The sequence below is a fragment of the Monopterus albus genome, unplaced genomic scaffold, assembly GCF_001952655.1.
Source record: "Monopterus albus unplaced genomic scaffold, M_albus_1.0 scaffold7.1, whole genome shotgun sequence".
NCBI classification, from domain to species: Eukaryota; Metazoa; Chordata; class Actinopteri; order Synbranchiformes; family Synbranchidae; genus Monopterus; species Monopterus albus.
In genome coordinates, this window is record NW_018127887.1 from 5,627,459 (window position 1) to 5,639,785 (window position 12,327).

General features: G+C 41.3%; 1 protein-coding gene across 1 annotated transcript in view; it reads right to left on the bottom strand.

Annotated features, from left to right (window-relative positions):
* The window catches only part of hsd17b12a (hydroxysteroid (17-beta) dehydrogenase 12a), a 17,843-nt gene that overhangs the window by 2,895 nt on the left and 2,621 nt on the right, over positions 1–12,327 (bottom strand). Inside the window, exons 2-7 of the mRNA XM_020623188.1 lie at positions 5,244–5,290; positions 4,303–4,378; positions 2,608–2,715; positions 1,716–1,780; positions 709–753; positions 216–250 (exon numbers count right to left, since the gene is read on the bottom strand). Of these exons, the coding sequence (XP_020478844.1) occupies positions 216–250; positions 709–753; positions 1,716–1,780; positions 2,608–2,715; positions 4,303–4,378; positions 5,244–5,290 (376 nt within the window). The remainder of the gene's footprint in view (positions 1–215; positions 251–708; positions 754–1,715; positions 1,781–2,607; positions 2,716–4,302; positions 4,379–5,243; positions 5,291–12,327) is intronic.

Genomic DNA, 12,327 nt, shown 5'->3' on the forward strand with positions numbered 1-12,327 from the left:
AGAGATGCAGTGATGGAAAGGGCTGGGTGAGGATTTCATGTGCCCCTTCTCAGTAAGAGAGTCACATTTATAAAGTGTAATGTCTGAGGCAGTGTTCTTCAAAATCAAAAAAAGATTGTTTAATTTTGAGATTCCCTGTGCAAGTCAGTCATCCACAACACTGATATCTGACTGCAGTCCTGTCGCAAAACATGGAAGCCTATCATTTAACTCACCTCTCAACCATTCTAGGCAGCACCAGACGGGTCATCTAAAAGAACAACAACACCACAAGCTCAGTTTACCTTAGTCATCACACAAAAGTGTGACAAAACTCAGAGAAGAAGACTGGGAAGGAAGGGAAGGAGTTTTATTAAGAAAAAAGTAGCAGGGGGAGAGAGGCAGAAACCAACAGAGAGAGAGAGAGAGAAGCGTGGGTGGCGAGTACAGACAGCGTTGGTGTAGTCCACCGTTGCTTTGGGAACAACTGAGACACTGCAGGTACCATGGTAAAAACAGCAGAAGAGGAGGATGAAAAAGAATGGAGGGGGAAATAAACGCCAAAAAAGGGGGAAGTGAAGAAAGTGGTACCCATGGAACAACTTTGAACAAAACACTTGGGGTGTCTTATGTATAAATGTACAGTGTGCAATCACTGGACTGAATGTATTGTAAAACATTTCATCCCTGAAGAGCACAAGCACACAGAGTAATTGAAGACAAACCTACCTGGCACACTGAGGTCATGTTGACATTGATCATGTTTGTGATAAACTGAAACACAAAGAACCAGTCAGATAAACATAAAACTGTTTACACAGTACAGACTAGACATGTCAACAAAAATAAGCAGATATTGGTAACAATAGATAACTAGCCATTACAAAAATATGGTGCACGAGATAAGCTTTTGGAAAATGTGTTTGCTTTTTTTGGTTATGTCAAGGGTGTACAGTACTGTCACATAAAATCGGACATTAAGCCACTGTTCATCGACGGAGATCAGGTAGAGAGGGTGGCCGTCTTTAGGTTCTTGGGTGTTACCTTTGAGCAGCACCTGACTTGGGGCGCAAATACCACTGCTTTGGTGAAGAAGGCCCAGCAGAGATTGTATTTTCTCAGTCTTTTGAAGAAAAACAATCTGAATGAGAAACTGCTGGTGTCCTTCTATCACTGCTCAATAGAGTTTGAATCTTTTATTACAATTTTTATTACACAGCTGCAGACAGGAGAGCGCTCCAGAGGGTTATTACCAGAGCCCAGAAGATTATCGGTTGCCCCCTACCATCTCTGGAAGAACTGTACAGTTCCCGTTGCTTGAAAAAAAGCACAAAACATTCTGCAGGACCCATCACACCCTGAACACTGTCTGTTTGAACTGCTGCCTTCGGGGAGAAGATACAGAACAATTGTAGCAAGGACAAACGGATTAAGAAACTGTTTTTATCCGAGAGCTATTGTTGCTTTAAATGCTGCTAAAATCTTAAAATTTGAATGATTGATGTGATTTTACGGGAACTGTGCAATAGTCAGATGTGTATGGATGCGAGTGTGTAAATTTGTTGGGTTTTATTGTTTATGATTATTTTTTTATCATCAAAGGATTGCATTTTTAATTTCATTGTACAATGTACAATGACAATAAAGTTAAAGTTGGGGGATACAAAACAAAAACAACAAAAAAAAACAACTTCCACCCGCACATAAAGATGAAATTATGAGAAACACAAACTCACGTCGTCCAGATCTGGAATATGGAGGTAGTACTCAGGGTAGGGGTAGGACACACCAACATTGTTGACTGTTGAAGACAAAGGGGGAAAACAAAACAATTATTCTAGTGTTCTAATACACTGACCTGGTATAGGAGAATTCAAACTAGCCTATATTTCTACCTCAAGGTGGCAGCAAAAGCATTTACATTTACTCCACAAAGCCACACCTTGCAACCAGTAGTGTACAACTGGTATCATAAAGTACAGAGAGTTCTTTAAATGTTTAACAAAAGTACAATGTGAACCAAGTCTGAACATGTAAAACAACACCAACATCTGAATTTTTAGCTCAACTTTAAACCATGACTCATGACAAAATGTTTTCTCAAAAATCTTTAGACACTTCTAAAAAGGATGCAAACCTCTGGGAAGTGAAGAACAAGTGACGTTCTGCTGAAGCACAAAGTATTCACCCTTTGTGTTTTGGTAATCTTCCTCTCCCACAACAATGTCATCGATAGTAAGCAGTTTGTCAACTTTACCTCACAGTACAACTATCAATATACACTATGGCTGATGTATATAATGAAATGCAAAACAGACGTCTGCCAACAGTGAAACAAAACCGTCTTCAACCTCATGAAATGTATCCTATTTCTACAATGCTCATGACACCAAGAATCTCACATGCCGCTTCAATGTTTATCATGTCTCCTGAATATAGATTGCAACTGTATAGTTTGTCTAGTACTATCAGTATTCTCTTTTGCAGTAGGCCTTTACTGTTTATGTCGCTGTGCAAAACAACAGTTTGACACACAAAACTGAAGACCAAGTCATCACCGGAAAAAGTGGAAGGATCAATGTACACGCTGTCCTGTCATCAGAAGTTTAAGAGATAATCTGCTCTTACCAAGAACACCAATCTCTAAACCGGCCAGCCCTTCATTGATCTTGGAGTAGATGTCTGTCTTGCCAAAGTCAACTGCAATGGTCTTGGTCTCTACTTTATACTGCTCCTCTGTGAAGGGAGAAACAACAATGTCATTTAATTATAAAAGCGAACAATGACATGTATGTTTGGCAATGAACAAAAAGTGCTTTAATCAGGATAAATGTAAACAACATTGTACAACTGGTGTCAAAAGATCAAAGCTCAGAAAGACGTTTTAATTAATTCATCTGTGTGAGTGATTGTGCTTTTACACCACACACTCATGCATTCATGTCATACATGTCCATCACGTGCTTTTACACCACACACTCATGCCATGCATTCATGTCATACATGTCCATCAGCACATTGTGCAAAAGCTCATTACATGGTCCAACAGAACAATCCCCCCCCATTTCCAAACCCTGGATCTGTTCAAATAAATAGAGAATGTAACCAGTCACTGTCGGATTTGGACTGAAGAGGGCACTGCATACCAGCTAACCAGCCAAACAAGCTCCCTCACTCCCTCCTCATGTTTGACAGGCCTGGTGCAATTACTGTCCAAAGACTCATTTAGCTGATAGGTGGCAGAGGGAGTTAGAAGAGGAAAATTCCTGGGATGTGCTTCATCCAAGACCAGTAGTGTCTCAGTATGTGGTCAGAGTTGAGAAGAGATGAAAAATAAAAATAAAAAGGGGGAAACCTAAGAGATCTGAGGTCAGGGAGTGAAATAAAAAAAAAAAGTTTGCAGTTTGGAGCATCCCTAAAATCTATAAGCTGTCACAACCACTGCAAGTCCATATCAAAGAAAATGATAAAAGCAGCTTAAGACATTGCAGCAAATGGGGGCTGATATAAAGGCTGAGGTTGCTAAAGTTGAAGGGTAGTTTGGGGTTACCAGGTAGGAGCGATCAAGAGTCAGCTGACATGGCTGCATAAGACAGGAGAGAATAGTTCTAGGTGGGACAGGGTAGTTTGCCCAGTTACTACAGAGGAGAGCAGTTTTATGTGACTAATGGTGAGGGAGGAATGCCAGAGCTTGGCACGCTGCACCCTGCTCGTGACTACCCATCAGCCCCCTCTGTGGACTTGAAGCACGACAGGGGAAATTGCTCTGTGGGAGACGCCAAAGACAGATGGAAAAGAGTTAAGTCAGGGAGCGGGCACTATTTGAATCAGGGGGTTCAATCTGGAGAGGGGTCAGCAAGAAAGAGTCGGAAAAGTTTAATTTACTCCACTGTTTGTTTGTGTAGGCTTAAATAATGAAAGTGATTTGTTTTACATAAATATCCCAGAGAACAGGTTTGTCCACCTTCCTTCATACTGATAGTAAGGAAGGAAAACAGCCTGTTTTTAGTTCACCAGCACTCAAAATAAAAGGCATGACTTAAAGTCTGAAAGTGGGATTTAGAGGATAAATTGGAATAGTTAAACTACTCACACAATTAAAGATTCTGCCAAACAAATACTGCATGTCCCTCTTGATATTCTAACTCCTTACATTAAGGAAATGCCTTCTTACTAAAGCCTGGAAAAACCTGTATCTGACAGGGTGGGTGGGAGGCTCCACGTCACTGCTCACCCATATACACATCCTCATCAACTCACTCATTGTGCTCTCAACCTCAAACAGGTTTCCTTGATGTTGTGGACACACACACACACACTTACTGAGTGACTTGGCCACGTCATCCAGCTTGTCCTGGGAGCGACTGATCAACACCATAGCAAATCCTCGACGAGCCAGCTAGGAAGGAACAACCAGTTAGTAACAGATGCATGAGAAGATGCACAAACCGTAGCAAGAATCTATGTCTTTCTTCTGTTGAAGAAAATATCAAACAGTGCTAGCAGGTACACATGGTGGTGAGAGAAAACTAAAAATCCTGAACTTCATTGCCCAGAAATCACATACAGAATGAAAATAATAAAGAACATTTATGTCAAGAGCACTAACTAAATCTGTATTTCTCACTTATCAATATGCTTCATCTCTGGATCAGATGGCTGGTAAAGCAACAGTAATACACCATCCAAAACCCAAGAAGTGGCCACAGATTGATCACACTGCCTGGATGTGTACACACTTTTGTTGTTGACTTTCAAGTGAGAGCTTGAAACTTTACTTACTATGGTAATTCTGATTAACTAATAACATTCATACATTATTAGAGATAATTTATCACGTTCTATATGAAAGCAGCATTGAAGTAGTGCGATTCTAAAATGTTAATGTCTAAAATCCCTGCATAGCATAGTACACTGGGTAAAATGGTGCCCTGCCATTGCATGACAAGCCGCTAGCCCCAGTGGTACATGACTATATTGTACACACACACACACACACCCCACACTAGTATGGGCCAAACACATGGCAGGGTAACCCCTGTTCAACGTGTGCCATTACCTCTGTATGAGCTCTTGCTGACGAGCCTGTGTTGAAGTGTGTGTGTGTGCGTGTATGATGTGTGTGAGGGCTCTCTTCCACATTAATAGGCCTGTAAGAGCTCTCCCCTACCATGGCCTATGAGTGAACACATTGTGTATGTCTACATATGAGTCACAGCTTTCCTGTGAAAGAAATGAAATAAATAAGGGTCCAGGAGCCTCACCTCCTCCGCATAGGATTTCCCGATTCCATCTGTGGCTCCTGTCACAACTGGGGGGAGACAAAGTAGAAAAAGAGGTCAGTATAGGCTCTTTTCACAACACACCACCATGTAGTGGAGCAGTCAACTGTGTTCATTTAATGAGGGAGTAGATATTTTATTTAAAGTCTCCAAAAGTTACAAAAAGACTCAATAGTTCATACTCCTTGATAATCATCTGAAAGTTTTCACTTTGTATTTTTAATTAGGAGGAAACTCACTGACTCTTCCAAATGGCCCCAGTCACAGCAGCAACACAGGCAAGTCACTTTACACCGACTCGTTCCTCTGGCAATTCTTGTTGCTTTTGCATCTTCTAACAGTTACACACAAATCTGAACCTTTTTGCTTAGAGGCTTATGGCACGCCTTTACATCAGGTTTGACCACTTCCACTGTCATCATAACAGCTCAGATTGAAGCCCGAGGCCTTTGTGGGACAGTCATGTGCAAATCCATTGACATGATACAGTTCAACTGTATTTGGGGAAAACCTCTCACTAAGCTCTACAATAAAACCTTTTTTTTGTTAAATAACATTTAATTTCAAGGAGATTGGATGCCCCAATTCACACACAAGTGAATTGTGAATGTGCAGCTTGATGTTAGAGCAAAGATGCATATAACAACTTAAGATGGCATACATAGGAGTCAAATCACAAAGGGAACACAGACTGTATCAAGATGCAGCTAAGATGATCCAGTTTAAAAGCAGAACAAAGAAGACTGTATAGGACTCACGAAGCAGTCAACACCCACCGATACCTGACTGGGAGCAGTTCATGTGGTGTAAAACTATGATTTTCAAGATCTTTTTTGTGCACATGAACACAGCTTTGAATCAATGTATCTGACTGGCAAGGTTAAACTGAGTGCATCTGTTTAGACCAGAAGAAGAGGAAGGAGAATGATGACGAGCCAGAAAAGGAGCAGAACAGTTTGGCAGCAGCAGAGAAGATATGCCATAGCAGCACAAAGGAAGTGAAGAAAAAGAAAGAGAAACAAGCTGATGTTCTTCTTGTCTACAGAGTTCTCCTCACCTTGTCAAGCAAACAGGGCTATTTTTAAACATTCAGTGCCCATCAACCCCAGCCACTGCTTGACTGATGGAGAGTAAGTGGGGAAACAGAGGAAAAAAAAAACAAGGAAGGTAGAAAACGAACAAAAGACAAACCAAAAGAAAAAGGTGGTGGTGAGGGGAAACTGGGGAACTCATGAATACACATGCACACATACAATTGTAGATCATGATTATATTATTAGCAAGGCTGGACGAAAGATTAACAGGGATAGAGGACGTTCTCTGGCAAAGAGCTGGAAAGCAGTAAAAGAGACAAGATGAGAGAGGGTATGCAGAGAGGAGGGAGTGATGACGAACGTAGAGCAGGAGAAAGGAGAGGGTGAAGTGGGGTAGGGAGGTTGGGGGACAGATGGGGAGGGGGGATCCTAGGGGTTGCTAAAAATAGAACCAGAGCGAAGCAAGAGAACAAATGACTGAAGGAGAAAGAGACAGAACAGAGATGGTGGAGGAGAGGAGGAGAAGAACGAGTGAATGAGAGAACAGGAGAGCGAAAGACAGTAGCACAAAGTCAAAAGTGAAAAGAGAAAAGAATCCCTGGTTATTTTTAAACCTCCCCTGTGTTAAGAATGAAATGCTCCGTGGTAGAAAAGCCTCAATGGGCGCGGGTTGTACCATGTCCAACTCTCACTGCAGATGCAGGTGTGGGCAAACAGAGGCTTCATTTGCTGCCAAGTAAAATGGCTCAGGGAGAAACCACCTGGACATCAAATGAGCTTTTTCTTAATATTACTTTGTGAAATAGGCTCATTTTTTATGAGCTACAAAGTCCATATTTTACACAAATCCATGACACATATACCAGCAAGACTGGAAACATGACCCGTCGTGACTGGCAGGTGGAAATTGTAAGAGCCATGCAGCTTCTTGTCAGATTACTTAAAGGTTTATCTGATGAGCGCTGAACATACGGTGAGATGAGTATGAAAACATTATATTGACAAACCAGCAAGGATGCTAGATGCTAACAAGACATGTCATTTGATTGTACAAGATATTTCAGAAATGTCTATTTTTTTTAAGGAAGGGTGACGGCCTTGAGTGGTTTAACTGAACAACTAAAATGCTTCCTGTTAGTTATACTGCTGCACTTTAAGTAGAAAACCTCCTTTAAGCAGATGTGCAATGTCATGTGACTTAACTGAGATGCTGCCGTCAACCAGTCATGGTTCATTTTTGGGTATGAAGAATATTTTTAAAATTATTTCTCCTAAAAATATCACTAAACTGCGTTAATCATATTCTGTCAAAGCCAAAGTAAATTTAAAGTCCAATTCATAAAAAGCATACAAGAACTAACAAAAGAATCTGCCCTTTTTTTTTTTAAATAAACATTTATAGGATGGATCTGGCTTCCAAAGCTATATGCAGACATTTATTTTAAGGAGTATAAGAGTTTAACCAAAAAAAAAAAAACACAACCTGGAGATAATGACCCAACCATCTTAAAGGAATTAAAATAGATAAAACTGTGTAGACAGCAAAATAATTCCTCCATCCACTTTAGAGAACAACTGGATATGAGGATTTAACACAAAGCATCAGAACAAATGATTTTATCACCACTTTCTTCATTAAGGACACTTTGAATTGTGATTATCCAACTACTGTTTGGGTACTTATGAATGACACTCCTCTCACCCCTTATATAACCGTACCGTTTTCTCAATAAACGCTGTGGAGGGAGTGAAGTGTGTTTGTATGTAACAGGGGGCTGGGATAAGGACACAGAGTTCCTCCCAAGTCTTAAGACATTTCTGTTCTGCTCTTGAGTTGCTATCATCCACCATGAGTGCAACGAACACAGCAACAAAGAAGATACTCAAGAAATTATAACCGAAAAAGAATTGTAATCATTTGTAGATTTGGAGGAGACAAGTTTCCAGCCACGCCTGAATTACAACAGAACAGTTTCACGTGTAAAACACAACAGACTACAAACAGAAACGAGTCACCTATGTAACTGGATGTTCAGTTCAGTCACCAATACACACCCCATCGCTCCCAGCAGGACTTAATTCCTTTCAGGAAGGAGGAAGGAATTACATCGATATAATGTAACAAAACGGGTCTGCGTAAGCAAGCACGTGAGTGACAGCAGCGCCACTCACGCTCAAAAGAAGATTTACGCACACACTGGCAACAAAGGGTGAATGTGTGTTGATGGCGCAAACACGTCTGAGTGCGTTGTGTGCAATAAATAAATGAGAGAGTGTGTACTGGCAGAAGGGATGTGTGCACTGCTGACTCCCTCATTCCCAGCAACACCCCTCTGAACCTAGTTCTCCCCATTCCAACGCCTCAAAGGAAACTGATCCACCATGAAGCGCCCTGACGGGGGCGCGTTTGCACCGCAGCTCTGCTGGGCTTAGTGCTGCACATCACGTCCAGAGGTATTGACATCCCCTAGCCTTTCTGTCTCCCTCCCTCCTCAGCAGTGGAGCAGCCCCTGCTGCTGCTGCCTGCTCACTATTCCGAGGGTCTAAAAAAAGCAGCAGGAGGAGTAAAAATAGCAGCGCGTCTGCATTGCCTCGTCTGGGAGCTGCCTGCCTGCCGCAGCACCTGAATACCAACAAGATCCCCCACCGCCATCATCACCACGACGACCAGGCTGCTGTGTCCTCAGCCCTCCACCTAATGACTTGATGCAGAATGAGCACTGCAGGCTGGGAAAAACCACAGATCTGATGAGCAGTGGAAAAAAGAACAAGATCACAAAGACCCGTCTGCTGATACAGGTGGAGAAGCTCTGATTTAGATTAGCATGGATCACACAAGAGGTGTGAGGATGAGCAGCTCCTACAAAGACAGAAATGCTTAAATCTTTTTGAATATGGAGATTCAGATTTCTGTTAATTTATTGATTATTCCTTCAACATGAAGGTGTGCTGATTAAAATAAGCCTGTGCTTAGCTGTAGAGAAAAGTGAATGCTCCTGACTTATCAGTTACCAACAGGGTGAGTTGTTTTTTTTTTTAAGATTCAACTTCCTATGCAAAGAGAGCAAGAACTAATAATGAGTACACCCCCACCTTGAAATCCTCAATTAAGATTCTCAGTGAGGAGAGGCTGCGGTCCTTGTAAGCCCCATACCGTTACATAATCTGTCGCACCCCAAACTCTCCTATCAACCAGCAGTCCCTCCGACCTCAGAGAGGAGAGAAAAAGATGGCGGGAGGGATGCAGGCAGCAGAAGACAGCAACTCACCACCTTCTACATTCAAACACACACCACTTTAAATAGCAGGGGAGAAAAATCACATAGGTAATATAACAGTTGACAATAATAAAGCTTGATCAGGCTGGGGGAGCAGGAGGGAGGGTGAGGGACAAAGAGAACATGTACTTGAGAGCTGCCCAAGATAGAACCAGCATCTATATTTGGTTACAGAGCAAAAATAGTCACATCTCCCTCTTTCCTCCAGTCACATGTCTGGCTTAAAAATCAATAGTTTCCTTCACCACACTACTTGAATTGAGACAAGATGATTTGAGCAGGAAACAAACTTCCATATTTGACCGTGTACCGTTCAGGACAGATTGTACTGTGTGGAGGTATTTCATTTCAAACAGGTTCCAGCAGGTGATTTCATTTTATTAGTCTGTCCTCTCTGGTTGAAGGGGTATTAATCAGTGAAACGACCTGCTGGAGCCTTTGGTGGGAGGCATGAAATCCTGCATACACTCAGCTCTCAATAGCACATGCCTGAAACAGCATGTTGTATCATTTAAAATTCCCTTATTTGTGACATAACTCACAATAATGGTGGATTAAACTGATGTCAAGTTCTGCTATAGGCTACTTTAGAAGTCACTTGGTAGGTGATAGTTTATCAGCTTGATGATGCCTTGAAATGTCAAACACATTCCTATAATTATTATTGTTGTTAATGACAATTGTAATCCAGATGCTTGTTTTGTTTAACTGTGCTACACGTCCAGTAAACTCCTCTCAGGTGAGGGATGCTTATATCTTTACATATCTTAAGTAATGGCTTGGATCATAACATTACTTTGCACATTCTTTAGTTCGACTTTCCGGAAAGATGCCAAAACCTCCAAGTACATCTCAACAGACACTCACAACTGAACAAACCACCTTGCTAGCATATTGGGCTGCAGCCAACATAAGGAGGTGTCACTTCACAAAGGTCAAACCACTAACTTCAAATATGCTGGTGCTCCAGTATTGTGTGTTTAGAAAACATGATTCAGCAGCCATGTCATTTTACTTGGTTTACTCTAACCTGCGTATGCATGGCTGAAAATATTCCAATAATAAATTACCTGTTGCATAAACAAAGTAGCTCTGTTGAGGAAACTCTTATTAATGCAATTTTGTTCATTCAACATAATGTAACTTAACATTTATTCTCTCAGGTACTTTGTCAGTTCTCCAAATGACCATTTCAAAGCTGAAACAGTCAGTCAACACCATTAATCATAAGCAAAGACATCCAACATTCTTTGCCCCCAACAACTCTTCTTGGTCTTATGATAGTAAACGTGCCTATGTTATGGTTTTAGGATGTTGAGTGGACACACGAGCAATGTGAAGCTGCCACTTTACGTTTTGGGAAATTGTAAAGGCCTTTTTCCTTCTGACATTTTATAGAGATTGAGAAAAATAAGAAAACATTTATATGGTGCTTCAAGATTCTCAAAGACACCACAACACAAAGTTTAGTTTGTGTGTGAGAGAGAGATTAGGATATTTTAAAAGGACCAATTAGAAGTTGCTATACTACAGAAGTTACATTTTAAAAAGTGTTCATGTAGTCTCTACAATGGCCAGTGTAATCATTTTAACATTATAACAAAGACCAGCGCATCCAAGTATTTGTAAAGCCACAGTGGTCCCTGTTCATCTATTGTATTAAACAAAACTAAAACAAGTACCTTTTACTGACAAATATCAGCACTGGCAATAATGGATAACAAGCACCCAAGTATTTAATTTCTAAGAAAATATAAACTGAATGCGCAAGCAGATTAGTGGGGGAAAGAGAGCTAAAAGAAAGGGAGATGAAGAAGAATGTGAGAGCAAACTGGGTGAAAGAACTGGCTCAGAGGAAGATGGCAGCTACAGTGAACGCCCCTTGCACTAACCTGAACCCTAAAACTAGTGACAATAAGGGTTTCAAACTAACATTTATCCACACAACATGTACACACAGGCTGTGCACAGGGTTGGGTGAAATTGAGTGAGGGAGGGGAGGATTGAAAAGGGCTTAACATGAGGAAGATGCAGAGGATTCCCCCCCCCCCCCTTTTTTTTTTTTTCCCCACCCCCTCCTTCTCTCAGCCCACACACACACACATACACTCTCACACAAAGCACCAGGGTAGCATCACATTCACAAGGATGAAGTGAAGACCCTGCCTCAGTTGAAACACACAAATACATTTCATTCACATGTGCATTGTCCTTACCATGAATGAAGCCTAATGCATATTCATAGAAAACACTGAAAATTATTCTCTCATGATAATCAGCACCGCCCTGTAAATCTGATTTACCAGCAGCTTGTGGTGATAAACCCCCACGCCCCAAATGTTTATTCCTGGAGCCAGATCAAAATCAGCAACATTTTTGCCCAAGTGCTGACCCAAGTCACTCTTGTGCTGCACTGATGAATGGCTGCATACTTCTTATATAATGGGACCATTTTCTCAATAAACTCTAATGTCAAAGGGAGGAGGGGGCACTAAGACGCATCTCAAATCATTCCTGCAAAATGCCAAAAATGCATAAATCTCCTTTTATTGTGCTGCACCTATTGGTCTTTTAAATACCTGAATGTTTAAAAAATATTTTGTACTGATAAAATGTGATGTGTTCCAGAAAACTGCAACTCCTTCATTCAAGGATTAAAAAAATAAAAAGACAAACTAAGCTGCAGACGCGGATTGGGCGGGTGGGGAGGGCGAGTGTGTGGATGCACAGTGCAGTAGAGAGGCTGGGGGGGGC